Below are 27,691 nucleotides of genomic sequence, written 5' to 3'. Positions count from 1 at the left end.
AGCCTCTGCTTTCTCTCACAACTAGATATGCAACAGTAATGCGCTATGGGAGAATATTGTGGAGAACTTGTGTGACACAATTACACCTGAAATGAAGGAACTCGCGCAGGAAATGGGCTGGAAACAATTCTTCTTCACGAACAGGATTCAGCTACAGCTGCAGCTCCGAAGGAGGCGGCAGAAACGAGATGCTCGGAACAAAAAACTAACTGAATAAAGACGCGTTTTTCATTGGAGCAAATGTTAAAAGGCGTGGATGCGCTGTTTATCAGGTCAGGCACCCTGACTTTTCTGCTTTACTAGGGAAAGGAGATTACTTTAAGGACTGAAAGAGGAAAAACAAAATATGTCTTACTCAGAGCAACATGTAAATAATGCAAAGTTTAAAATGTTGGGCGTGCTGAAACTGTATTACAGTCAGCATTGTAACAGTCACTAGCAATGAAAGAGGTTGTGGCTTCTTTGTACTTCTTTGTTCTGACTTCTCTGTTTTGTATATATGCTATACATGCCCCATGTCTTATATCAGATGCTATGGCAGTGTCATCGTTTCTTTATAGAAAACCATCTCACATTTCTTACTACAAAAATTGCTGATGAATGCTGAGGCTTTTACTGTCCACCATGGTAAATCTGCAATGTTTATAGGCAAGTCACATGTAGCTGGTTCCAGAGTTTGATGTGTGTTAAAATGTTTTTAAATTAATCATCTAAACTTCAAGCACATAATAATTTTGTCATCAAGAAGAAACTTCTTCGGTGACTGAGGGTGTGGATCAAATGATCGTCCTCCTCTTGCACACTCCATCAAAACCATGCTTGAGGCACTCTGCCAGAATGGTATACGGGCAAAATTTTTCCTTCGCGTTGCTGATGCAGGAACTTCTGAAAGGAATTGACTTCCATTGCTCGAGTTGCATATTTGATAAGAGACATTTGCTGTCTTGAAAGACTGTAACAATGGTTACCTAAGAGTGTTGCAAAATGAAGGCAGTTCTTACTAACATTACTTACTCCAACAATCAGCTTCAGTAATTAAGAGGCCAAATATTATTACTCTGAAAGTACCAGTTGATTAATATATCATTTGCCATTGACTACACTTAAGACCCGAGTATTAAAACCAGTGATTGCAGTACTTGGGTATAATAGTGTAATATTTGAAGAGTGTATTAGGTTTACCATTTTTTAACATGTCGACTATTAAACTTGAACTTTATAAATGGATTAAAAACTATGAATACAAGGTTCTTATATCATGCTATTTCTTTATAAAGCAGTATTTTAATTCTTAAAAGATATTTGCTAATTTAGATTAAGACTACAACTATATACCAGTAGTCTTGAAGCATTTGGTGATTGTGGATCTTTAGATGAAGAAACACTTAAGTATATTCTTTCCTCTTTGTGACTATTTCCTTTTAGGACAATGACAAAAAATTCACAATATGCATAAAATACTGTATTCATAAAACTTCTGTCCTGTGTAATAAAAACCTATAACATGTAATTTTGCTTTAGAGAGATGATTTTAAGAACTACAGTATGTGAGCAGGGCTACTAAACAACAGACCCTCTTTTCTCACTTTCTGTCAATTTACCACAATGAATTTTTTCCTTAGCTTGTGCTCTCGTAACAGATTTAGGCAGTTTCAGGTTCGGGAACCAGAACCTATGCTAGCCAATACGGACTACGTGAATATTAATTTAAAATCCTAATTTAACTCGATTTTGTCAGCCCACCTTCCCTTCTCCTTCATCAACCATGTACCTGTCCCTTCGTTACGAGAAATAAGAACAGTCATTTTGCAGGAGAATCTTCATTTTTAAGCTTAAAAAAATGAACTTAGTAAATGAACAGAAAGTGAAATTTTGGGTAATGTAAGTTTATTCCCATCACATGGCCCAGTAAGGACTTCTATAGAAAGATATACTGCAGATATCATAAGTGAGCATATTATTCATTACAGTAATACACAAATAAAGTTGAATTTGACAAAAGATGAAGTGAAGATCTAAGTATAAAGGGTACATATCTTTCAAAATGAAAAAAAAGGCAACCGAGGGAAATCAACACTTCAATATATACATATTTCACCAATGAAAGATAGTTCAGTTAAAATAAGCTAGCAGCAGCATTCACAACAAGAAGACATTAAACCTGTAACAAAAGAACTGATGTGAAAGTGTAGTTTACGTGAACATTTTCTCCAACAAAAAAGCTGATTTTAAAAAATTACTGACTGCGTGTTCACACCATGTGTTGCAGTTCACTGCCACCTCAGTTGTTTTAATATGAATTTTAAAGGCCATACATAACTACCCTATATGAATGATCTAAATCTTGAAGTAGTTTGAGGTTTTCTTCAGGTTTTCTTTTTTAACTTGACTCATTTCAGTGATCTATTTTAAAGTATGTCCCTGCCAACAGTTGTAGAAGCGTGAAACTAAGAAGTTGATGAATTGCAATATAGAACAATACAAGCTGGTTTTTCTTAACCAACCTTGCAGCTATAAAAAGGATCTATATAATGATGTTGTTGCATACTGAACTGTTTCCCAATATTTGTTCAATATAATTGAATAGTATCAATTGTTTTTAAAGAATGCCAGCAGCATGTATCAGCATTAAAGAACCTGATTTGTTATGAAAAACTTTCATAAAGCTAGCAGGGAAAAAACATACAGTGACTTTTATTTGATATAGGAAAATTAACATCAGACTCACCTCTCAAAGCTGAAAAAATTATGTCTTGTACCACCATACAGGACATTCTGCATTGATTACCAGGCGCTTAATGTTGTTTAAGAAAATGTATTTGAATATTTTAAATGGTCTTTAGCTCTTTCATGCTTTGCATTATCTAATTTTCTAGTGAATAAACATCTCAAACGTGACTGGTCTTAGTTCATGGTGTACACTATGAGCAGCAGCATGGCTGATCATAATGTAACAGGTTTTGTTATTAAATTAATTGTAACAAAATTTAGTGTGCTGTAGTCCCCTTCTTTCTAAAACTATATTTGGCCAATTTTGCCCAAGTCTGTTTCTTTAGTACTGTTTACCTGACAAACAAGTCCCATGGGAGGAGTCAGTGGCAAGGTTACAAAGTTCTACAATACCTCTAATTAGGTAAAGCAGCCAGAAACTTCACGCTGTTTCTGGAAACATTTTCCAGTTTGTCAGTAACAATAATGTTTTCCATATGTTGCCTGTTTTTGCTTTTATGTTTGTTTTACTTCAGGTGCATTAAATGTCACAGCATTTATAATGCAGCCTATGTATTGAGGATGGCTACTTTATTATACAGTTGATACTTTAAAAAAATAAAAAATCCTTGAAGTAGAGAGTCGTTTCAGAAAAATGTAAGAACTTTTCTTCAGTTCTGCATCACAGAAATGGTAATTTTAATACACTGAATTAACTGAATTATTGTGCTAGCATTTCAACACTACCTGACTAGCCAGGTAAGAAATACAATCATTTTCTCATCCTCAGTAACTAATCTTTTATCAGACAGAATACACAGTAGGAAGGACTTTTATGAATCATTCATATCCTGACCAAATTCTCTTGTAGTACTAGTGTAAATCAGGAGTAACTGCACTGCAGTCAATGGAGTTTCACCAACGGTTAGTGGTGAAAAGTTAAAAGAGAAGCAAGGGTAAAGGCTCCTAGCATTGTTCCAACTTTAAAAGACTGGCAGGGTGCTTTTAATCAGTGTATTTGTTAGTTCTAAAGCAAAAGATCTTAACTCATTTTAAAAGCATATTTCTAATAATTTATTAGCATTTTGGAGCACATTTGCTTTTCACTTAAGTACAGCTGAATGTGGTTGGTTCCATAAGAAAACCAGTTTCATACTGTCATACAATAGAAACATGAAAGCAAAAAATTTCTGTAAAAAAACTTCTGGAATTTGTTCTATACTTGTGCCTCTTCTGTAGATTTTTCTCCTGGTTGTTTCTTTTGAATACAAGGTTGTATAAGTAAAAATATTATTCCCACCATGTACAGCAAGCCAGATATGTAAAAAGAAAAATCGTATTTCTGTGTGATGTCATAGATCCAACCTGCAAAATAAGGACAAAACACAGTTGTTACAAAGCTTGACAACAAGATACATTCCAAGGGAAAATATGAAAAATACTGCAAATCTCTTAGGACATTTCAGTCAAATCCATAGATGTTTTGTGGAAAAAAAGAGGTGGTGATTGTCTCCTCCTCTAGATGCTACAAATGGAAATGTATTAACAAAATTTCTTGTTCATTCACCAAACCCCAAAACTAGTGCAAAACCTATCCCCTCATTTAAGTATCATGGAAGTCTGAGACTCTAGCTATGTGCCATCCTAAGAAGCCAAGCAACTTTCTCTCTAAAACTCCACATTTTCCAAATAAGTTATCACAGGTCTGACTTTAAAACAGACATTTTGGAATCCCCAACCAATTAGTTCTTCCACCCTACTATTTTCTTTGTAAAATGCCTGAAATGCAGGCTAGTTCAAATGCTGTGCCTTGTGCAAGCAAACACATTCCCAATAGCTTTCTCAGAGACTCACATACCGATAAAAGACTTGTCAAGAGATACAATCTCAGTACTGCAATGACTCTAGTTCCAACCTTAATTCCTTTGCAAAAATACATTAAAGTTACTTCAGAGAGGTTCGAGAACCCAAAATACCAAGATTCCCTCATGTCATGCTGGCTGCATTGCGATGTAACCTCAAGATCAGAAGCTTTTTTTACATCAACTAAGTGCATCCCACTTGCTTCGTTACTAATGACCAAATACAAAGACACGTTCAGCACAGACTGAGAGGTGCTGGAAGAATATACGGTAGTGTAAAACACTGCTGCTTGTCAAAGGGCACTAGATGAGCCTTCTCCCAAATCGTGTTGGCTCACTCAATGGTGGGGAGAGAAGGTGACAGCATTCTCGCTTTTCTGAGTTGGTTGTGCTGCTAATAGCTTCAGTTCAGCCTAGTGCCATCCCTGGCTGACCACAGCCATTACTCGCAAGGTTTCTTACTGCTTTCTTCTGATTTGCGTACCTGTAAAAGATACCCGCGGTCTGGCTATAGTATTGACGATCAGTACCTATCTCTCTCCTGTACTTCCCTGCCTCTTTCTATGAGAAAATTTATAATGAAAGTTTGTTTAAACCGAAGTAACTTTAGGGATAACATACATACATGTCTACCTTCTGCTGTGGATGGCAGTAAAAAGACTATGAGCAGTGCAGTCCCCAAAGTAGATACTTCTGGCTGAAGGAAGGCAAAGCTAAGTTAGTTAAATCAACGCATCCATTGGCAGCTTAGAGTGGTGACACCCAAACACACTTCATAGTTCTTGGGTGCAATACTATCGTACAAACAGCTGCCTACCCTGACAAATATTCATCATTTTTTCATCTAGAGGCATGAGTACGTATAGTGCATATACTACACAAAACACATAAAAATAGCGTAAACCTTTCAATTTTAAAAAAGTGTATGATAAGATCTTAGGGAAACATACCATTGAAAGGATAGCTTGCAATAGATTTGGGGTTATTTGCAAGCATGGTAATTTGTAGTGTGTGAATAGTGAGCTGGTACCCAGCAGACGTGATTGGTAAATTTGTACAATGTAAAGCTGGATGTTACAGTCTGTTCTAGAGCAGCTGTAATTTTGTTAACGACACGTGCTCAGAACATAAGAAATCTTAATAATATAACAAGTCACGCGGTTATTATACAAACATCTGTTGGTTACAGATTTTAACTTCTCTACCTGCAAAGGGTGGTCCAAGCAATGCAGATATTCCATTGGCACAAATGATGATGCCATAGGCATTTGCAAGGTGTTTAGTTCCAACTAAATCTTCAGTCACAACAGGCATTAGAGAAAAATAGCCGCTAGAAAATCCTATTAGAGCACAAACCACAGCCAGGGTAATGTATGTTTGCATTAGTGGCAAAGTAAGAATGCAGGTGACCAGGGTAAAGTTAGCCATGAGGAAGACGTTCCACGTGCTGATGCACGGGAGATCAGAGATGATTCCAAGGATCACTTTACCAAAAATATGAACAATAGCTATAATGGATGTCAAAGGGAATATATTGTTCTGACTGGATAAGTCGTACTGCTTGACTATTTCTGGAAGATGAATAAAGGGAATGACAAAGCTGCTATAGGCAAACAAAGCCCAAATTATAAAGGCCACAAATACTCTATTGGTAAACAGTGACGCAGCTCCAAAGTAGCTGGAGTACCATATTGCAAAGCCCTTCCTGACTGTAACCGTCAGCTGGCTCACTGTCTTAAGAATGCGCAGTCCGTACATACTCCTTTCGCTTCTAGATTTACTTCCAATTTCTACGTGCTGAACACTGTCAAGCACTTCTTCATTTGTTGCCTCTTCTTTTTTTTCCGGTTCTTCACTGAGGACTCCGTTAGATTTTACAGTCTCTGCAGAATGGGACAGAGCTTTTGCCTGATTATCTTCACTATTACTTCTCACAACATATTTTTCACTAACAACGTCTTTGGGAAAGAGTGGTCTCATAAGCGCCCCGCAGACACAAAGGTTCAGGGAGACGGCGCCCTGGATGAACATGGCGTTCCTCCACCCAAATTCAGTGCAGAGGTACTTCAGTAAGGCAGTCATTAGGAAAGCTCCAAACCCTGTTCCCGTGGTACTGAGTCCTTGTGCAAGCGCCCTTCTCTTCTGGAAATACTGCCCCACCATGACCACCGCAGGCAGATAAACCATGCCACTTCCAACGCCTATGAAAATAAAAACCAAAGTCAGTTTGAACTTTTTGCCAACAAGATAAAAAGCAGTGAAAAATGAATCAGTTTTATTCCTAACTTTTGCACAAGCATAGTAGTACAACTGAGAATAAATATTCAATTCTCATGTTAACTTTCATTTCTGTCTTGTAGTATTTTCCAAAATTTGCAATACTCGTTCCAGTGAGAATACAATACTGGTATTTAGCTGCTGGAAAAACTGAAACACATGGAAGATAAAACCTTTACATCAGTTCAGCATGACACCACTGGAAAGCCCCAACCATCCCACAATAAATCAGTGACAGTTAATACAGGGACAAACATAAACAAATCCTATTTTGAAATATCTGCATTTGCTATACTTGCATCTGACTGCATCAGTGACCAGAAATCGCTTAGTGGGCACATCTTGTTGCTTTTGCCTAAGTTCACCAGCAATGAAGATCCAGACTGAGTTTTTGTCCTTGCTTTGTAACTGTGGAGCCACGGTGACCATGAGGTACATTTCAGGAGTCGGCACGGGGGGTTAGCCCAGTGGTAGGACCTTGGGTGGCTTCCAGGTTTCTCCTTGGGCATGCCAGGGAAGTCCGGGGAGGGCCACACAGTAGCTGCACAGGCATGTTCTTAAAAGGCAGATCTCTAATTCTGTAGAAATTCCGTCACTCGTAGTTAAAAACCAGGGTATTAATGGTACCTATTTCCAGCAGAAAGTGTTGAGAGTTGTGCAAACACATCATTAAAGGTAACAGTTGCCCAGTTTTTCTCACAGCAAATTCCTGACAGAGGGGATTTGGACTGGAAGAGGTGTATGCAGAAGATGCTTCCAAATTCACTATGATTGTCATTTAGAAGAGTATTTTGGGCTTAAAATTTTTCCTAAATAGCTCATAATGTAGCTGCATGCAGCTACAGCATGATCTAGCTACAGGCAGATTGGAGATAGAGCTGTTATTCCAGCAAAGCCTGAAAAAACACCTCAATATCACGGCAGTGTACCGTGGTCAGAGCTGACTTGTTTTGCCTGTTAGAAGTGTTTATTTCTTTGCTATGCAAATACATGATCAGGTTTTTATTTTGCACAAGGTCTCCCTCCCCAAACCCAGCCACGAACTCTAAGGAAATCCCTCTGCCCCCCAGAAGACTCCCTGCCTCAGCAGACCGGACTGCTGTCGACTGCTGTGAAAAACCAGCCCAGGCTCATACTTGTGTTAGTGTTTACTATGCTTCCTTGTGCATCCCGAGACATAAGACATTTTTAAAACTGTTTTATCTTATCTTTTCATTCTGTGGGCTACATAGCAAAATGTAGTCTAATCACATGCAAAGACATGCCACCTTCACAGGTAAATGCAGGGCCACAAGCCTCTCCACTCCTCTTCCTCACAGACTTGTCACCCGGTACCGACAGCAGCGGCAGGGCCGGCTCTGCTCTCCCTCTCCACGGGGCCCCAGGGGACATTTTGCCCCTCAGCCCGCAGGGGCTCCCCAGCACCAACGGCTCCAGGCGCCCACCCCAGGGCTCCCCGGGATGGGTGAGGGGGAAGAAGGCTCCTCTGCCCCCCCCCCCAACTGCTGCTGCAGGAGGAGAGCCCGTGGAGCTGGGAGGAAGCTGGCAGCCATGAGGTGAGGGGGGAACACTATGAGGAGCTGGGGGAGGGGAACCGCACGGAGGTGAGGGGCGCTTTGGGAATGGGAGCTGAGGCGGCAGGGTGGCTGCAGCCAGGGGACAAGACTGGGATCGTGGGGACGCACTGCATGAGGGCATCTGGCACAGTGAGTCACTAACAGGAGAAGACGAGCCATGAGTAAGCCCACAAGCACTGCATGGAGGCCCAAAAGTGACCACAGCAGGAGGCAGCCACCTTAAGTGAACGGCAGTCTTACATCTAGTGGCCATGAGAACATGAAAGAAACTTCCCTGAGGTGGCGGTGAGTGAGGTGACTGTGAGCAAGGGGATGGGAGTGAGGGGACGGGGACTGAGGTGATGGGTGAGTGAGGAGATCATTGAGCGAGGGGACGGTGAGTGAGGGGACGGTGAGTGAGGGGATGGTGAATGGAGGTCTCATGGAGCTGAAGGAAACAGACATATCTACACTGGTTTTCTGGCCAGTAGCTGGCAGCTACTCCTGCAACAGCATCTCCCTTCTCTACCTCATGTAAAAATTTGCCTCAGTTTTCTTCTGAAAATATGGTTTTCACCCCTCTTTAAATTCTCTGTATAATTTTTGCCTTTTTGTCTGGTATTTTTGTTAGGCTCTTTCTCAAAAGGAGCAAGGGCTGAGAGAAAGAGCGTATAGATTCCTGTCTGCTTGATTATATTCAATATATATGGAAACAGAAATTCCAAAAAGGGCAGAACCCTGCCTGTAATTATTGTTCTTTGTTCAGGAATTTACAACATTACTGAAATCTATGGTATGGTGGTACAAAGAGTCATCACAGTCTTCCTTGCTGGTTTCAATTTTTTTTCCACCAGAGAGCTAGATAAAAAATTATGTACAGAAATTCTGCAGATTTCTGTGAAATTCTGTGAAAGGGTAGTTTGAGGGAATGGAGGGTACTGAAGCTATTATTAGTATTGCAAACAATTGTTTTCATAACGCTTCTGTCTGTCACGTGTAACATTGATACCATGCTTCATCTGCAAACATAACTGGCCATGTTATCCATGGAGTGAGTAATATTTCAAAGCCCCTTGAATTGCTCAGTGTTGCTCAGACAATAATTAAAGGCCAAATTTTGTATTTCTCACTTGGATTACTTCAACATTTTTATTTCATATCTATTAACAGTTTCTCTTTCCAGAAATGAACAGTGAATAAAATGGAGAGTGCTTTAAGTAGATAATACTGGGTTCTTCTACATAATTTTCTTAAAGTAACTGATTTTTTTCTCAAGAAGCCACATTTTGCTAGAAACTTGGCATTCAGGCACTAAGGATCTATTGGTTTTCAAGAAAGATGCCTAAACACACATGCCTTTTCATATTTTGATCAGGCTCTTACACATGTCAGAAGGTTTTCTAGAGACCTAACTCCAATAAAAATGACAAAATATTACTTCTTTCCATGATTTTGATTGTAAAAAAATGTAGCAAAATTAATTGCTATTTGTTAGTGGTTGTTGATGTAATCTGAATATCCTTTATGAGAAACTACGTATGAAATACGGCCACATGCACTGTCCTAATTCAGGCTGGGATAGAGTTAATTTTCCTCATAGTAGCTCATATGGTGCTATGTTTTGGATTTGTGTCCCAAACACTGTTGATACCACAGGGATGTTTTAGCTGTTGCTGATCAGTACTTACACAGCATCAAGGCCTTTTCTATTTCTCACGCGGCCCGGCCAGTGAGTGGTCTGGGGGTGCACAAGAAGTTGGGAGGGGACACAGATGGGACAGCTGGCCCCAACTGACCAAAGGGATATTCCACACCATGTGATGTCATGCTCAGCATTAAAACTGGGGGAAAGAAGGAGGAAGGGGGGACATTCGGAGTTGTGGCGTTTGTCTTCCCAAGTAACGGTTAATGTGTGATAAAGCCCTGCTTCATTGGAAATGGCTAAACATCTGCCTGCCAATGGGAAGTAGCGAATTCATTCCTTATTTTGCTTTGCTTGTGCATGCAGCTTTTGCTTTTTAAACTGTCCTTATCTCACTTTTACCCTTCTGATTCTCTCCCCCATCCCACTGCGAGAGAGTGAGCGAGCAGCTGTGTGAAGCTTAGCTGCCTACCGGCAGCCTGGTAACCCACAACACCCTTTAAAATGGGTTTTGAAGCGGGACATAGTTATCATAATCTGGTATTTTACTAATGAGGAGCAGCTCCTGTAGAAAACATTTGCTGTTTCTTCCTGTGACAAAGAGAGGAGTTAGCTAGCTAGATATATAATTCAACAGTGTTTTAACATTTTTAAATTCCACTTGTTAGAGTCTGGGCTGCATTAATTCTTCTAATAAAAAATGTCCTCTAATACATTCAATTGGGAGAAACTGATAAAAATACCGTCTTCACGTGGCAGATTTAAATGACAACAGAAGTCACTGGGTCCAACTGACTGAGTAAATAAGTAAGTTTTCTGGGAAGGTAACAGGCTGTAAAGAGTGTGAAAGAAAAGCTGGGATAACTTTACAATCCAACTTCCCTCTTTACTCACCCAGATAACCTTCAAAAGAATCAAAAATAATTGAAAGAACTTTCAAATGTTAGTACAGCTTACCAGCTGTCACTCCAAATGTAAGGAAGAGGTAGTGCACATTTGAGGCATAGGCACTCAGTATCCAACCTAGGGCATTCAATATCCCTCCAATTATAGCTGTCTTGCGGCACCCACACATGCTGATGAATAAACCAATGAAAGGACCTGTTAAAAAACATGAAAAAACATCAATTTCTTTATTTAATTCTCTACACCCTTTAATAATTTTTCACATGAAGATTCTTAATGTTTTAAACAAAATGTTAAACATCAGGCTACTCATGCAATTCAGTTTATTTTCCCTATTACTGTTTAAAATCATGAGAAGAAAAATTCAACCAACCAACCAAATACTTAGTAAATACCTGCACGACCTAAAATCAAAGTTGCCCCATGAAGAAGAGACAGTTTAACTAGAGGAAGAAACTGAAACTGTTGCTCCCAATACTAATCCTGTGTGAGTGCAGGCCTTTTTCACAAGTAACTAGAAAGCAAACATTTTATTTTGGTTTTGGTGGAATATTTTAGGCAGACCTAAACACAACTTTTTCAATCTTAATTTACGGAGACAGAGGTGTGTATACACATATATACATAAACATACCCCTCTAGATATTATTTTGGATTGATCCAACCACAACTTAAAAAATAAATTTTAGTTCAGCTGTCAAACTGAAACATGAACTGTCCAAATTCAACATTTTCTCCTCCCAGACAGAGTACGGGGAGGGCCACAAGCTTCACAGATGGTCTGTTTTCTCAATTCTAGTGAGACCTTGAAGTCACAGGCATCCTTTCCTGCTCATGCTGTCTCCTGGAGTAATTGTCTTCTTTATCATCTTCCCTGTTGTTCCCTTTCTCCCTCTAACTTGTAAAATTTGTCCTGGGGACTTTAAAAAGGCAACTCAGGAGAACTTGGGCAGGTCTGCTAATAAAATGGAAAACTGTGAGAAAATACTTGAGGGATGAGTGGCAAACATATTCTAAAAATCTTTGTAGTTTTGAAATAAATTATGCTGGAACATACCTACAATAAGTGTAATGCCCATGCTGAGGGAGCTAACCCACGCTGTTAAGCCACGACTTTGATTAAACTCTTCAAGCCATTCCATGTTGAGTATTCCAAGGGCCATTTGGGACCCCATGATAAGTATGTGCACAAGGAAAGAGGAAAGTACAATCATCCAAGCCCATCCTCCATCGATGTTTGGATTAGGCTTAACTGGCTTACTTCCAACTTTTGAGTCATCTCCAAAATCATACCCAATATCCTCTCGACTAGCATACATTTTCTCCACGGTATTCTGAAACAAATGCAGTAAATACCTTCAAAATACATACAAAATTATCAGATTTTGTAGTTTGGTTACAATGAATGGCATAAATCACAACCACATTTCACCATTGTGTGTGCAGTTGTAAAGCAAATACTGGGTTTTCATTGTTCAAACATAAAATGCTTAGAAAGTTATCTAATTAATGTATTTCTTTTTGTACCTTATTATCATGGCTGTCTATGCAGGAGCATTTATGGGTTGACAGTAGGCTGCATTATTTCCATTACTATATACTTTACTTACTTGTAGGTGGCTGAAAGCACTCGCTCTTCATGGGTTGACTGCGGTCACGAAAAAAAGACTGGTGTCTCTCTGTATATTCCTTCTCCGTATCACCTTCTGCCGTCCCAGTAAGATTATGTGCCTTTGTGTTCAAGTTGATAAAGCTTGGAATAAAAAAAGCAAATCCTGAAGAGGCAGACAGATGAAGTTACCATATCTTTTCAGAGGAAACCAGTTTTGAGTAGTGGAAGAACAAGAGTGAGGACCGAGAAAGATGAAAATTTAAAGTTCCTGATTTTCAAAATGCTTTGCTCACATAAATTACAGCAAGGCGATTGTTACTACCTCTCTGGCAAGCTTTAAACTTTTATTAGAGTCAACCTGACAAGCAGTTTTACGCTTTCAGTTTCCATAGTATTAATCCATATAATCCTACTAAAACCAAAGAATTCTTCTAAATTAATGTCAATGCCTATCAGAATCAAACTAAGTGGCAGAGTTATGTGCATAGGTGTATGCAGGATCAGGCCATAATAGATTAATTTGATTACTTTGATTTCTTCCATTGTTACTCTAAGTGAAGACTGCAACACAATGGGAAAATAATTTCAAAACAATTTTTAATTGCTTAACAGGCAAGGTGCAGAACCCAGTCTTCCCTCCATCTGATTTCTGCTGCAACGTATTGAAATGTTAGCCCACTGTAGAGCACCACATAGGTTACCATGGAGACTAGAAATGTAATGATACAAATTACCAGAGATGGTAATTTTTTGTCTTCTTTTCTTCTCTGGAGAAATAAAAAAAGCCATCAGCTTCACAACAGTCAAAAGAGAGAAGAAAGTTATCAAAAATTGTTTAAAAAAGCTTCTTACGTATTCTGTGAGCCCTCAGAAGGTGTGCCTCAGGGCTAGCTCCTCACTACTGAAAACTGGCAGTGAATGGAGTAACTGAGATTCTGTACTAACTGAAAATTTGGGCTGTTGTCTTTAAATACATGAGTATATTTTGCTTCTCAAGTTACTACCTTTCCAAACTATTTTACTTTTTTCTTATCGCTAGATAAACATACATAGAAGGCCTTCGAGTACTTCATGCTAATACGCAGGTGGAGTCAGAGCTGATCGGTCAAAGCTACCATTTCTGTCACAGACAACAGTGAAAACCTGCCGATATATGTAACCTCTCCAGACTGGCTGCTGGGTAAGTTACCTTCATAGTTAAATGCCACATATCCCTTAAACTATGTGTAGCTAAGGGCAGCTGGAACACCTAGTTGCTCCAAGAGCACACTGACTTGCCTCATAGTGAATGGGAGCTGAAATATGTTGTACTCCTGGTATCAAATTCTTCACAGATAGATACTCCTTATGGTCTGAGTTATCACTAGCCCTAACTTGGCCATGGAAGGTATTGGCGACACAGTGAGGAAGAACAAGAACTGTGGACATTTAACAATTGCCACATCAGCAGAGAAGCTGGGACTACATCAGTCCACACCCGAGTGCCAGTGGAAACACACACTGAAATGACTTACTGGCTTTTTCTTTCCAAATCAAGAGGCAGAGGGAAGGGGGATTATGCTTAGAGGTCTTTCTAGAGTACCTGCAGGGTGTTTGATACAGGACTGTATACAAGGTGAGGGGAAGGGTAGCAGTCAGAGCCATGCAGTGGTGCAGACTTCTTTTTGAACACAGGAAGACAGCCTGGCATGGCCTTAGTTAAAATTATACTTCATCCTTCCCCTACAGAGGGTAGGTCTTAAAGATGACATCTCAACTCTTTCCTATTAATGTACCAGGAGCCAGATCCCCCATTGATGTAGTTTATATGACTACTTATGGAGGATTCAGCCCACTCACAAGAGACTAACTGCATAAAGGTAATAAAGATAGTGAATAATCATGCTAATGGGAAATAATGAGAAGTAGCAGAATGAAGGAAAATTGCAAGCTGTTGAACATACTCTGGATAAGATTAGTGAAAATGTATGATGGATATTACAATACATCTTAGATAATGGAATACAAAATTACGTAACTAAAGATTCAGAGTCAGGAGTAAATGTGGAGCCTCACCTTTCTTCATGGTTTTGACTGGTTTTGTGTGCACCTGAATACTGGATACAAAAACTTTCTTCTTCGGACAGGAAATAGATACATACATCTTTTATATATTTTAAATTATTTAAAGCAAAAATAATTGACATTGAGATGAAAAAAAATATGACACTCATCTCTGCAATCTTACTGACAGAATGGGCTTAGATTGATCGGATGCAAGTTAATGTCATGCTTACATCAACTCCCACAAATCTTCAGAAAATGCATATATTTTCCCTCTGACCTGGATACTTGCTTGTTATTACTTTTATACTCTTAACTTTCCACTAGCGTCACAAGTTCAGAGTGAATACACTCAAAAGCAGGGAAGGTAATTTCCAACAATTGCACAAACTCTCAGGCTCTGGATAAAGCAAGGACTGGATGTCTGGATCCTCTCCCCACTACTGGCTCATCGCCCGCGGCCCGTCGCACCCAGGAGAAATGCACTTACCTGCCCCCCGCCTTCTTCCCGCACCACAGCACTGCCAACAACACAGTTATCACGGAAGGCAGAGAAGCCTAAGGGGCTCTTTGCAATTGTGAAATCCTAGAGAAACTGCAACGAAAATGACAGCAGCTGATTTGTGAAGCCAGCCCCATTTCCCAATGAGCAAGGCAGCAAAGACCCACTCACAGCAACAGTGTTTGAATACAGCCCCTCACAAGGGATTACATTTAAAGGCAGGAGAATCTGGATTCTTGTTTGGTCAGCTGGAGAAGAACTAGATTTTTTTTTTCAGAAAAGCTTTCTATATTGTATGCACACACAGCATGCAGAGCTCTTAGAAAACTGGCCCAAATGTTAGTGCCCACAAAGATGCTGAGCTTTTTGGAAATCTGACCCATGAGCTATTTTAGGGACAAATGCAGGTGCTGTAGTAAGACCAAAGTTAGCAGCAAAACACCAAAGTTCCCTGTACCATCACTGGAGCTATGGCTCTCTAGCTTGTAGTTGAACTGGATCATCGAAAGACATCTGGTCTTGATATAAAAAGTCCATATTATGAATAATTCATGTATACTTTGGTAACTTCTTCCAGTACCTGGTTGCCTCAGTGTTAAAAAGTATAGAAAATCATACTTTAAAGGCACTTCCAATGGATAACTCATAAATGCATAGTAATGAGTTTTGCTTCACAGTATTCCCAGTAGACGGGCCACACATAATTATTTGTCTTTTGAAGACATACAGAAAAAACATTGTTAAAAACATAGTTTATTTCGGGTGCCATAAGTTTTGGCAGTCCAACTTGCTAATACGTCGAGCACTTCAGTTGTCAACGACTTCCTGGGAGATGGGGATAATAGCCACTTCTGCAGATCAGAGCCACAGTGCGTCACTGTGCATGGAAGCAAGGAAGAGAAAATCAGGGAAATTAAATGCTTAAAACGCTAAGCTAATTGCCAGGGTCACAAGCTTGCATGAAGTCGGCGGCAGTTCACTTTCCAGACTGGGGCTGCTGCCCTTCTGCCCCTGAGCTGTTTCCCAGGCCCCGCTCAGCAGACCTCTCGGGCAGACCCCTCGGTGCTGCCCTGCCTCAGCGCAACCCACGAGTGGACCCACGTCCCCGGGGACAGCGGGAGCAGGCTCAGATAATGAACATTTTTCTCCCCTTGGTGCCAAGGGAATGGGCCGCTTGCATCGGCCGCTGTAGGTCTGTTTTGTAAACGGTTGCAGGCCGCTGCTGGAGCAGCCCGAAAGCAGGGAAGAGAATAAATTTGGGAGCTTTACACGTTACGCCCTCCCCAGCGTTGAAGCTACGCTCATCTGCGCAGAGCACGGCTCAGGCGGGGAGGGCTGCCACCCCCGAGCCCCGGGCTGCCACCCCCGAGCCGCGGGCTACCCCCGGGCCAGCGCTTGTCCCGGAGCCCGCGGCGCAGGGGCGGGGGCCGGGCTGGGGCGCAGCCGCCTCCCTGCCCGCGGGGGCTGCGGCGGGGCCGGGCGGCGGGGCGGCGTTTGGGAGGACGGGGCGGCTGCAGGCGCCGCCCGCCCGCCGGAGCACAAAGGATGACCGCTAGTTACCCCGCTGCGGCGGCGCTCCCAGCCCGCCGCGGCACGGAGGAGCCGGAGCCGCCGCCGCAGCCCCCAGGCAGCCCCGGCCCCGCGGCCGCGCTGCACCGCGCCGGGCCGGCCCGCCCCCCCTCTGCTGCAGGCGGCGCGGCTGCTGCGCCTTCCCCTGCCCGCGCCCGCGCCGGTGCCATGCGGCGGCTCCCGGCTCCCCCCGAGGTACTCACCGCGCCGGGCCCCGCCGCCCTGGCCCGCCACGGCGCCGAGCCCCCGCTGTCAGCCAGAGCCGCGGCGCTGCTCCGCGGCCCGAGAGCTGCTGCAGGCTCCGGTGTCCACCTGCGCCCGGCTCCGCTCAGCCGGCCGCGCCAGCTCAGCTTCGCCCCTGCTCGCCGCCCCGGGGCTTATTTTCTGTAGAAGTCTGGCACCGGTCGTGGGCCTCTCGCCCCCCAGGCAGCTCGTCTTCTGCACCGCCTTGTCTCCATTCCCTGCAATTTCAAATCTCCACGCGCTTTCATTCCTGCGATACCGGCTAATTCTGGTTTCGCGGAGGAGATTTGCAATCCTCTCACATGCACACTCTTGCGGCTGAATGAAGTTTATTGCTGCACAGGTTATCGCCGGAAATTTACATCTGAGAGAGTTAGAGGATATAATCCAATGAAAGCAGCCAGTATCAAGATTTTCATGGCCGTTGGGTTATGTTTACGTCAGAGAGGCTGGCTGAATTTATGTAGCCAAACCACCCTAAGAATGAAGCTTGAAAGCTTCAATGTATAGTACCTTTTTTGTGCAATAACTAAGCTTCAAAAATATTCCTCAGGAGAAGAAAAGAGTTGCAGAAATACACTCCTACTTTTTCAAAGCAGTATCCGGACCTCAGTTGTATGTTTCTGAATAATCTGACATTAATAAGGTATACATTCTGCAATACATTGCTTTGACTATTTGCAGTGAATTTACCCAGGCTAAAGTGATTACATGCCAGTGTACAGAACCTTCATCATCAGAGAATCTTGGTGTCCTACAGCAGTGCACTGAGTAGCATAAATAACGGCTTTTCACGAAGATGTAAGAAGAGGAAATAGGAGAGACCAACAGGAATGTTTTAATGGTGGCGTGCATGCTGTCTATGTGCATAACATGGTGGTTCAGACTCTGTTAAAAGAAAATTGGTTTGGGTGGTTTTAAAAATACATGTTTGGGACTTTTTATATATTTTTTCCTACATTTTTGACCATACTCTTTGGCCTATGTGCCGTTCACACATGCAAATCTCATCTATTTTTTCATAAAAGTTTAATGTTCTGTTCCATTATATATCTAGTCCATCAAATATAGCGATACAAAACACTTCTATCTGGTTTTTGTTCAAGTGTGTGGCAGACTATGGGCTATTGCCATGGCTTCAGTCTTTACATAAATCTTATACAACTTTGCATTGTAGTCTTAAAAAGATAATCCTTTTCCAGAATAAACAACTAGATTAGTGTAAACAACTAGATTAGTGTCAGAGACTTGTGATTGGGTTCATTTACTTCTCCTTCATGAACAAAACTAGATTTCCCATTTTAAAAGATTGTGGTATTGCATTGCAAATGTGCGTCATTCTGAAGTATACATTTTCCCGCGTACTTTGTGTTTTGCAATACCTTGCCCAACAGTGTATGGGCATTTGTATCCCAGATTTTAAATTTGGCATTAGCTTTTTGGCTAGAGTCTGGTTTCTTGAAAGGTTTAATGCTGTGGACTTAACGCTTGAAATTTGCTGCTTATTGGCTACTGTTATTGCCCAAGTTTGAGACACATACATTTTGATTTGTGAATCATCTAACATGCCAACATACTTTATTAAACCTACCACAGAAACAGATTTACTGGGATTGTGGGATGACTAGTCACAAAATATTAAAAATATATTTGTTTGACTGGCTGTTAACCCATGTTCCCTCTAGTACTCGAGACGCCATCTGCATGCTTAAATCCTTGTGCTAACAGAGATGCTGTTTTTACAGTTTGATCTGATGGAGATTCACTTAGCTGTGTTATACTGCTTCAGCGGTTCTGGTTCATATGTCATTGTGGTTCTGGGCTAAAATCTTGGATTTATGTTGTCTCTTGGGAAGATCAGTATGTATGGATCTATTTGAATTTTAGTCATTAAATTGTGCAGGTCTAGCCTGGGTAGGGGTGAGGTGTACAATGATGTTCAGTAAGGAAAAAAGTCCATTTTGTAAGAATGGGAAGGATAATGCTATGGTATCAGAAAAAGTTTGCAGTTTTTGGCAAAGATGCAGAAGGTGCCTGATCCAGTAAAATAAGATGTAAGCGAAGTCTGACAGACCCTGGTGCCTTAGAAATGGTAACTGCATAAAATGGTTGGATGGCAAGCAGAGTAACTCCTATGAAAAAGGAACGACTTTTTACTAGTCCCTTAAACATGATGGTAATTATATGTCATAATGTAACTTAGAGGGAGAGAGAAACAGAGGGAAGGAGAGAGGGAAGAAGGCAGGAGTAGGAGGAATTGGTAACTCAATTTTGTTTACTGTCTGGGGGCCACTATGGTGGCTTAGACTTTTACAGTCATAGAAGTGGTGGGTGGAAGGGATCTCTGGGGTCCACCCAGTGCAGCCTTCCACTGGAAGCAGGATTGTGACCTGTGGTATTTCAGGTCAGCCGTGGCTTTGCCTAACCTGCTCTTGAAAGCCTTGAAAGATAGAGACTCAACTCGACAGCCTTTCTCGGCAGTATGTTCTTGTGCAGCACCACCCATGCACAATCACATGCATCCAGTCACAACTCCAGTGACTCAATTTGTGGCTTTTGCTCCTTGTTTTTCCACTCGCTACTACTGAGAAGGGTTCTGCTCAATGATCTTTGCCACTCCCTTTCAGGTACTTGTAGATCTCCCCCTATTTTCTTCTTTGCCAGGCTAACCAAGCCCAACTTCTTCAACATGTTTTCACAAGTCATATGCTGTAGGCCACTTACCATCTCATCAGCCCTCTGGCATGCCCCTCTCCTGTTTCTCGACATCCTTTGTGAACTGGGGAACCCCAAACAGGACATCCTATCCCAGGCATGGACTCACTAGCACTGAATAAGGAGGGATAATAATTTCTATTCATCTGCTGTACATGCTCCCTTCCTAATGTAGCTCAGTCTATGGTTCGCCTTATTCACAATGAAAATGCCCTGTTGGCTCATATTCAACTTCGTGTCCACTGTGATAGCCACATGCTTTTCAGCTGGGCTACTGCTCAGGCAGCCTGCGCTGGTGCCTGGCACTATTCAGCTCCATGTGCGCAACTTTGCGCTCCTTGTTAAACTTCATGAGGTTGCTGTTGACCCAATTTTTAAGGTTCTCAAAGTCCTGTCAACTGAAGCTCCACTGTTTGGTTTGAGAACCACCCCTTTTAAGTTAGTATTGTCTGAAAATCTGCTGCGGGTGAATCCTGTGTCATCATCCAAGTTACAATGAAGGTAATGAACAATACTAGCCCCAGTATGGACCCCAGAGTGTTCTGCTTGCACTGGCCACCAAGTAAACATCAACCCATTGATTACTACCCTTCAGGCCCAGCAATCCATCCAGTTTCAACCCATCTAGCAGTTCATTCATCCAGACCATACTCCTCAGCTTTTTCCTCACCTTGGTTTTTAACCACTTGCTTAATCCCCATTGCTCAAAAGGGCAGCTGTGCTGGAGAGCTTACAGACTGTTCAGCCCTCTGAAAATGTGTATTGATGAAAACATAAAGTACTGATTTAGCTTCCCAGCACTTTTCCTCTATTGCTGCAGTGCTGATTACTCTCTTTGCTAAAGTTCTCATTAAGTCGTCACCCTACTTCCCATGAAATGGTAGTACTGCAGTGATTGATAAGGAAATAAAGACTTGAAAACAGCTTGGTTGCTGCAGCATCAAGATGCGGAACAGAAAAAACATCTTGCTCCCAGTTTTGTTTGATCCCTGAACTTTTAACCGGTGCAAAGTATCACCAAATACTCATACAAATGGTCAATTCTTGCTGCACAGTTACTGTTAAAAAGAAAGATAATTTATGGTATTTAAATATTTTGCCTCCTCTTTCTTTCAGTAACGTCTTTGGGTTACTGAGGAATTCTGTATATTTGGAAGGGCATGTTACATTGGTCCTGGGTTAAAAAGGAAAAAAACCAAACCACCTTAATATCTTAATTTGGCATAGAGATTGCACAGTAGTACAGCTTTCTTATGACACCCTAAAAGTTTGTGGTTCCTCTTCATTTTGGCAGCTCCAGACTGCCAAACAGAAATAATGCATATTTTCTTTTTTTCCCCACTGCTTTTCTGAAAGAGAATCCTTGGTATCTTTGGTGGATTTACCACAAAACAACATCCTCAAAGAATACCCTGAGCAAGTATGAACATTTTCAGCAACTCCCCCGCCTCCTCCCATGATAGCTGCAGAGTCTTACCCAAACGGGAAAGAATGAACTAACTTACTATCTTCAAGTTCACCCAAGACTGAGGATAGACCATGGGAATGGAATTCAAAAGTGGAAGAAAAAGCAACATTTTTATCATTGCTGGCATGGAGATTTCGATTCGGACAATAACTACTTGTCTTTTCTCTTTCTTCCCTCTCCAAGAGCTGATGCGTTATAGCAGCTACAGATATGGGAGGGATCAGAAATCACAGAATGCTTTGAGATGGAAGGGACGTTTAAAGGCCATCTAGTCCATCCCCCCTGCAATTGGCAGGGAAATCTACAACTAGATCAGGTTGCTCAGAGCCCCATCCAGCCTGTCCTTGCATGTTTCCAAGGATGGGGCACCTACCACCTCTCTGGGCAACCCGCTCCAGTGTTTCACTACCCTCATCGTGAAAAATTTTTTCCTTGTGTTTAGTCTAAATCTACCCTCTTTTAGTTTAAAACCATTACCCCTTGTCCTGTCGCAGCAGGCCTTGCTAAAAAGACTATCCCCATCTTTCTTGTAGGCCTCCTTTAAGTATTGAAAGGCTGCAATCAGGTCTCTCTGGAGCCTTCTCTTCTCCAGGCTGAACAACCCCAACTCTCTCAGCCTTTGCTCATAGCAGAGGTGTTCCATCCCTCTGATCATTTTTGTGGCCCTCCTCTGGACCCGCTCCAACAGGTCCATGTCCTTCCTGTGCTGAGGACCCCAGAGCTGGACACAGTACTCCAGGTGGGGTCTCACCAGAGCAGAGTGGAGGGGCCGAATCACCTCCCTCGACCTGCTGGCCACACTTCTTTTGATGCAGCCCAGGATACGGTTGGCCTTCTGGGCTGCGAGAGCACATTGCTGGCTCATGTCCAGCTTTTCATCCACCAGTACCCCCAAGTCCTTCTCCGCAGGACTGCTCTCAATCCCTTTATCCCCCAGCCTGTACTGATACCGGGGACTGTCCCGACCCAGGTGCAGGACCTTGCACTTGGCCTTGTTGAACCTCATGAGGTTCATGCAGGCCCACTTCTCAAGCTTGTCCAGATCCCTCTGGATAGCATCCTGTCCCTCAGGTGTGTCAGCTGCACTGCTCAGCTTGGTGTCATCTGCAAACTTGCTGAGGGTGCACCCAATCCCGCTGTCTGTGTCATTGATGAAGATATTAAACAGCAGGTCCTGTCCAGTTTTCCTAGATCCTTCAGAGACATCATGTCCAAAAAACTGTGTATGTATATGTGTATATGTGTATGTGTATCCTGTGAGAGATGTGAAAGTTTCCTGGAGTATATTAATAAAAGGACAGTCCTCAGCAGATGGGGATGCTGAAGAGGTTAACAATCCTGCCTCAGAATGGTATGGCTATTTCATCAGTGCCTTCTCAAGATTCTCATTAGAGGTTCCCCCAGCAAAACTGAATATTTCTATTCCACACGTGAGGAGTTGGGGCCAGGTTCTTCCTGCCACAGGAAAGGAGAGTGCAGCAAGAATAAAGAGGGAAAGTGAGTGGGAAAAGGACACTGAGCTAGAGAAAAAGCCTAGAGAGCTGGCAGGAGACATTGGATGGGTAGGAGTATGTATAGTGGCTTCTGCTTCTGAACTGAACTGCTGCCACCCACATACTTCTAAGTCCTTCAAGGGCAGCAGCAGCAGCAAACCTGGGTTTCCAGGTCGTAGATGAAGAAGCCAATGGGAAAATGGATGTTCTGTGACTCCTTATAATTATTTCCCTGCTTGAGAAACTCACAGCACACAAGAAATGGCACTTGCTCACAAAACAAAGGAAGATGTGATAAAACAGTGCTTTTTTGCAGCATTACTTAATTTCAGTCTTGTACATTAGCAATCCAAGTTGCATATTGAGAAGGTAAAATAAACTATCTTATCAAAAAATCCTATTAGTCATGTTATTGTAACACTAACACATGCTGCTATCTTGCTTTTCTGGTTTAAAACGTGTGAGCATAAGGGCGTGGTTGCAGTTGGTTAAACATCAGAAGTACCATAGGAGAAAGAACCCAGGGGCCCTCCAATATGACTCACAGTTGTGCTGCAGCCACTTCCTCCTCTGGGTTAAACCTGAGCATGTAAGAAATCCGAGAGAATTCAGTGAGAACTGTGTGACTTGGTCATGGGTTGCACCTGTTGCAAATATACCAAATTAACTGCAAATTCCAGTAAGGTCAAATTAGCACTCAACTAGTTAATACAAATTAAAGTATTGATTTCAGTGGTACCAGGGTTTAGTCCTTCAGTCTGTGGCATTCAAATTACAGTACTAATCTGTGTGCGGTAGCTTCGTAAATTTTTACTCTTGATATATTTTACTCCAGTGGCTATGAAGTAAATGTTTTGCATATGTCTTGTCTAAACCAATAAATTTGATTTTACTGCAGACTAAGCATAGCTTTTAAAATATATTGCTAGCTTTGTTCTGTAATTTGCTTTATGCTTATCTTGACAGACTCTTGGGTCAAAAGAATCTCCTGATCTGTAAACATTTTGAAAATATTATATAAAACAGTATTTGTGCTTGTAAACTTTGAGTTCTTCTGAGATGGATTTGAACTGTGTGATTTTCTTTTCTGTTTCTCTTTTTATTCTCTGTAGCACCACTGCCAAAGTATTGCATTTTTTCTATAAACACTTCATTAAATATTGTAGCTTTTATGAAATACTAACATCAGAATTTTAATAACTTGATGTGTATAAAATCCCAAAGCAGTATCTTTTCAGAAAAGGTATTTTTTAAACACAAGAACTGCAATAATATTATGATTCATGAGAACAGAGCAAGTAAACAATGATTAGAGACAAGAGGAGAGACATCCACTGTCTTCCACTGCAACAACAGCTGTAAATATTTTAGACAAGTTACAGTAGGTAACTTACTGAGTTCACAGCCCAATTGCATTGTGCGATTAGTGGGTCAAATCTCATAAGGTTGTCTGCATCAGTACTTGAACCAGATATTCTCCGGTTCTGGGAAGCTGCCAGGGTGTTCTCACTGTTCCGGGACTTTGCTGCTGTTTTGCTCTCCAAAGCTGCACGGGCCGTTTTGGAGGGCCGGAGTGTGACTGATCTGCATTAGGCCGAGAAAACCCAGAGATCCTGTAACAGAGGTTGCTGTGAGGGTTCAGCCAGAAGTATTTGTACAAAAGCTGACATTACGTGTCCAAGATAAGAGTCCTTCCTTCCTTCTCAGTAACTGTTCTGATGTCACTTGCTTGTTTTGTTGGGTTTTTTTAAATCTTTGTCTGTGTAGCACTCATATTTTCAACAGCCACAGTTTTCCCTAAACAGAGATAGGGAAAAGGAACATAATCCTTGGACCATCATTTTTCAATCTTTATTAAACTGCCTGAAGATCTTTAGAAAATTTAAATAAATACAAACAGGAGTGCAGAATAGAAATATATTTTATGCTTCTTTTATTTGTTAGCATTTTGTAAAATTCAAAATGAAATTCAAACATTTATAGTAAGGCCTAGGTTATGTTTCCTTGTTAAGTTTTCATTCTTGAGCAGTAAACAGAGGACTTCCTTTGAAACCGATATGAGCGCAAACTAAACAATTGTTGCCTTGTGCTTAATTTGTCCATATCTCAGTATATAAAGAAATATTTGCAACTTTTCAAAGTCAATTAAACTTTCAGTGCTACATTATCGCTATGCCAGTCCACATATGAACCCCTCCCAGAACATTTCTTCTTACCCTTTCTGCAGTACATTTCTCCAGTGGGCTCTAAGTGAAGTCAGCATTTCAGCCTTTGATTATATGCCATCCGTGGTAGTCCCACAGGTATTGGGCGTCCTGCACCTACTTTCCAAAAGACATTACATGCATCAGAAACTTGGTCTTGTTCCGTAGTCTCTAAAGCTAGACTGAGTGTCTCATACTTTTGTGAGCTGGAGCAGTTCCCACGTGCTGCATGGGGCACACAGGTCACTATCGCTTGTTTTCTTACCATACGACAAACTGCAAGCCAACATGATCAAGAGTTCATAGGACTAAAAGTGATAGATCATTTGAGTGGATGTCATGGTCTGGATCATAAGGGGTTTTATACGAAAAGGAGACATCCACAAATTCTGAGCAGTTACTCTCAAATTGTCTTTGGGGAGGCAAGACTTCTCTGATCTTCTGAGATAGAGGGTGACCAGTTGGGTGGAAAGCCTGCATTCACGCTCTGATTTCTAAGCAAGCAGTGAAGACCATGCAGTAGCTGTAAGAACGGTTCCCATCCAGTACAGAACAGAAAATGTAATATAGGTCATTTTGTTTCATTGTCAAATTAGTAACTGTTTTTCAATGTTACCATTTCTGTTACTTTTGCTTTAATATTTTAGATATTACTTCGTATTTGGTAATATAATGGACTACATTGGGGTTTTTTTTCCAGATTTGACATTATTGCTTTAAATGATGTAGAATTAAATTGCTTTCAGAATCTGCCTAGCAACAAAAGATGCTCTCTCTCCCTCTAGTGGAGGATAAGAAAATAGTTTTCTTTCCGTTGTTGCACGTGTAAACCATTAAATAATACTATAAGAGGTTGAAAGCTTTTCTGAAGAAGAATATATCATAATTTGTGTTTACTGTACAACATAAATGTTATATGACTAGTAGTTTAATAAGAGATCTTTTCATGTTAATATTTTTTCTGCAAGTGCACTGATCCTTAATGATATGAATTGTAAAATATTTGTGTAAATATTTACAGATATCTAGACACATTTTAAAATAACAATAAAGGTCCAGCAGTTAAGATTAAAAATGAACCCTAATCTCAAAAGTAAAATACAGTGTGCTTAATGTTGAACATGGGAGCAGCTTGCATGTTGTTTTTTTGCCAGATTGATCCTCAGTTTAAAAAGTATTTGCCTAAATGATAAAATTTTTATTTTAATCCAAATGTTTCAAGCATTTGTGGTGTTCACCTTAAGAGAAGAAGGAGGCTGCCACAATACTTGGATGCAATGTGTATCCATCTCTTTTTCAAAATTAGATGTTGCAATCTACTGTTTTGTTTCAGTCTCCTAATAAACAGATTTTTAAAGAACAGCATAAACATCTCTCAAGCACTCAGTATTCGTTGTAAGTGCAAACTGCTTATGTAAGTAATGATTTACAGGACTAAGTCCATAATTAGGGTAGTAGAAAATACTTCTTATGTATTACTGATTAAACAAGATGTGCCTATAATTACTCCACTTCTAATTTCCAAAATATAACAAGACCATTGTTTCTTGGCTAGATTCCTGTTACTGTTTTCAGTGGAAAGTTTGTTTTCTTATTCTGCTGCTGAGCTGCTTTTTAGCATATTTTTATACTTTGTGGTTTTATTATCTCACTTTCTCTTTTACTATTTTTCTTTCCCCTCCTTGTTGCCATGCAAAACTTCACACAGGTAGGTGGAGAAGCTGCCAGTCCAAGGGAATCTAAAAGACGATGCACTTGTAGGTAACTTCACAGTCTTCAGCTTTTAGGGAGAGGGGCTTTCTCCACCTGCAAGTCACTGCCTTGCACCAAGTGTGTCACTGTGAGCATTTTATTTCAAATTAATTTGAGTTTGTGTATTTGTTGTTCTTACCAAGTCACTGAAGGGTAACAACGCTACCTAACAAGCAATGTTGGGTGACAGTTCTGGGTTGCCACTGTCTCACTCAAGTACTTAGCAAGGAGAAAAAGCTTTTATTTTCTTGTATGGGGGAGTGACTCCAGAGACTGCAGTGCCATGAGTCACTCGAGTTGTAATTGCTATAAGTAGCACAGAAACTTAAAGAGTGGGGTGAAACAGTGCACTAAGAAATGATACAGAAGAGATGGTGGAATGCTCTTCAGAAATGCCAGTGTGGCCTCCTGACTCTATCTGTACTTGAAAATCTCCTCCAGCAGGGAGAAGAGAAGTAACGGCGGGACAGAGGGATGTAAGAGACAGTGCTTTTGTGGCTGCAGCAGCAGCTCTGCGCTTCCATCCCCGCAGAGACAGGCTGGTGTAAACGCGTCCCTGGCTCTGGAATTTGCCAAACTATTTAGGGCCTGGTTAGTTTGTGCGGTGTTTTAGGGAGGGTGACAGAGAACAAAAAGCAGAGGAGCAGAGTGTGAAAGGGGCATTTGTCCGCTGACTGTTCATATTATCAAGTGGGGAGAGAGAAGTAACAGATTGCTGGCCAGGATAACGCAGTAACGTCACCACACACACCAGCCTGTATTTGTTGGTTATGTTTTCCCAAATGCTGTATTCCTTTCCCTTTAGTGTAATAAGAATGTAATAAAGATTATTTGTTGTGAGAGAGAGCACGTCAGCTCCTGGGGCATTCAGTTAGTTGTTACCTTTTCCGTGGTTTCAAAATGGAGTCCGGAGCACTAGTGGTCGGTAGTTTCCAAAGCACCTGGCAGATGTCTGGAGACGCCCCTTCTGCTGCTGCGGCGGCTACAGCTGAAGTGGCACCAAACACACAAAGCGAAAAAGAACAAAAATTATTAAATGTTCTCTAATTTACATCAGTTGATCATCTGTGGCGTTGCATTAATAGGGACTGCAAATATGATTTTAATACAACTTTTTTATGTGTTAAGAAAATATTGT

At 41.4% G+C, this 27,691-nt stretch overlaps 2 protein-coding genes across 6 annotated transcripts in view; one reads left to right on the top strand and one right to left on the bottom strand.

The window, feature by feature from the left end:
- FBXO36 (F-box protein 36) overlaps window positions 1–1,510 on the top strand; it is a 30,885-nt gene extending 29,375 nt beyond the window's left edge. Inside the window, exon 4 of the mRNA XM_009469382.2 lies at window positions 26–1,510. Coding sequence (XP_009467657.1) covers window positions 26–217 — 192 coding nt within the window. The 3' untranslated portion in view covers window positions 218–1,510. The remainder of the gene's footprint in view (window positions 1–25) is intronic.
- A 139-nt stretch (window positions 1,511–1,649) lies between these two features.
- On the bottom strand, window positions 1,650–27,558 carry SLC16A14 (solute carrier family 16 member 14). Of its 5 annotated transcripts, XM_087740450.1 has the most exons (11): window positions 27,436–27,558; window positions 24,814–24,921; window positions 23,992–24,210; window positions 23,143–23,241; window positions 16,882–17,285; window positions 15,098–15,202; window positions 12,563–12,705; window positions 12,010–12,286; window positions 11,004–11,147; window positions 5,777–6,772; window positions 1,650–4,074 (listed from the first exon to the last, which is right to left on the bottom strand). In XM_087740450.1, exons 8-11 carry the CDS (start codon window positions 12,269–12,271, stop codon window positions 3,926–3,928), a joined length of 1,551 nt encoding a protein of 516 aa, XP_087596576.1. In that variant the 5' UTR covers window positions 12,272–12,286; window positions 12,563–12,705; window positions 15,098–15,202; window positions 16,882–17,285; window positions 23,143–23,241; window positions 23,992–24,210; window positions 24,814–24,921; window positions 27,436–27,558; the 3' UTR covers window positions 1,650–3,925. The 5 variants fall into 5 exon arrangements, with proteins under 5 accessions (XP_087596576.1, XP_087596577.1, XP_087596579.1 ...); XM_087740451.1 differs by lacking the exons at window positions 23,143–23,241; window positions 23,992–24,210; window positions 24,814–24,921; window positions 27,436–27,558 and having other exon boundaries at window positions 16,882–18,183; XM_087740453.1 differs by lacking the exons at window positions 12,563–12,705; window positions 15,098–15,202; window positions 16,882–17,285; ... (2 more) ...; window positions 24,814–24,921; window positions 27,436–27,558 and adding an exon at window positions 11,587–11,910 and having other exon boundaries at window positions 12,010–12,126.
- Window positions 27,559–27,691: the final 133 nt, after the last annotated feature.

The sequence above is a fragment of the Nipponia nippon genome, unplaced genomic scaffold (assembly GCF_047370975.1).
Source record: "Nipponia nippon isolate SJK-2023a ecotype South Korea unplaced genomic scaffold, ASM4737097v1 scaffold_7, whole genome shotgun sequence".
NCBI lineage: Eukaryota > Metazoa > Chordata > Aves > Pelecaniformes > Threskiornithidae > Nipponia > Nipponia nippon.
The sequence above is the reverse complement of the archived record's forward strand: the minus strand, read 5'-3'. Positions and strand labels throughout refer to the sequence as shown.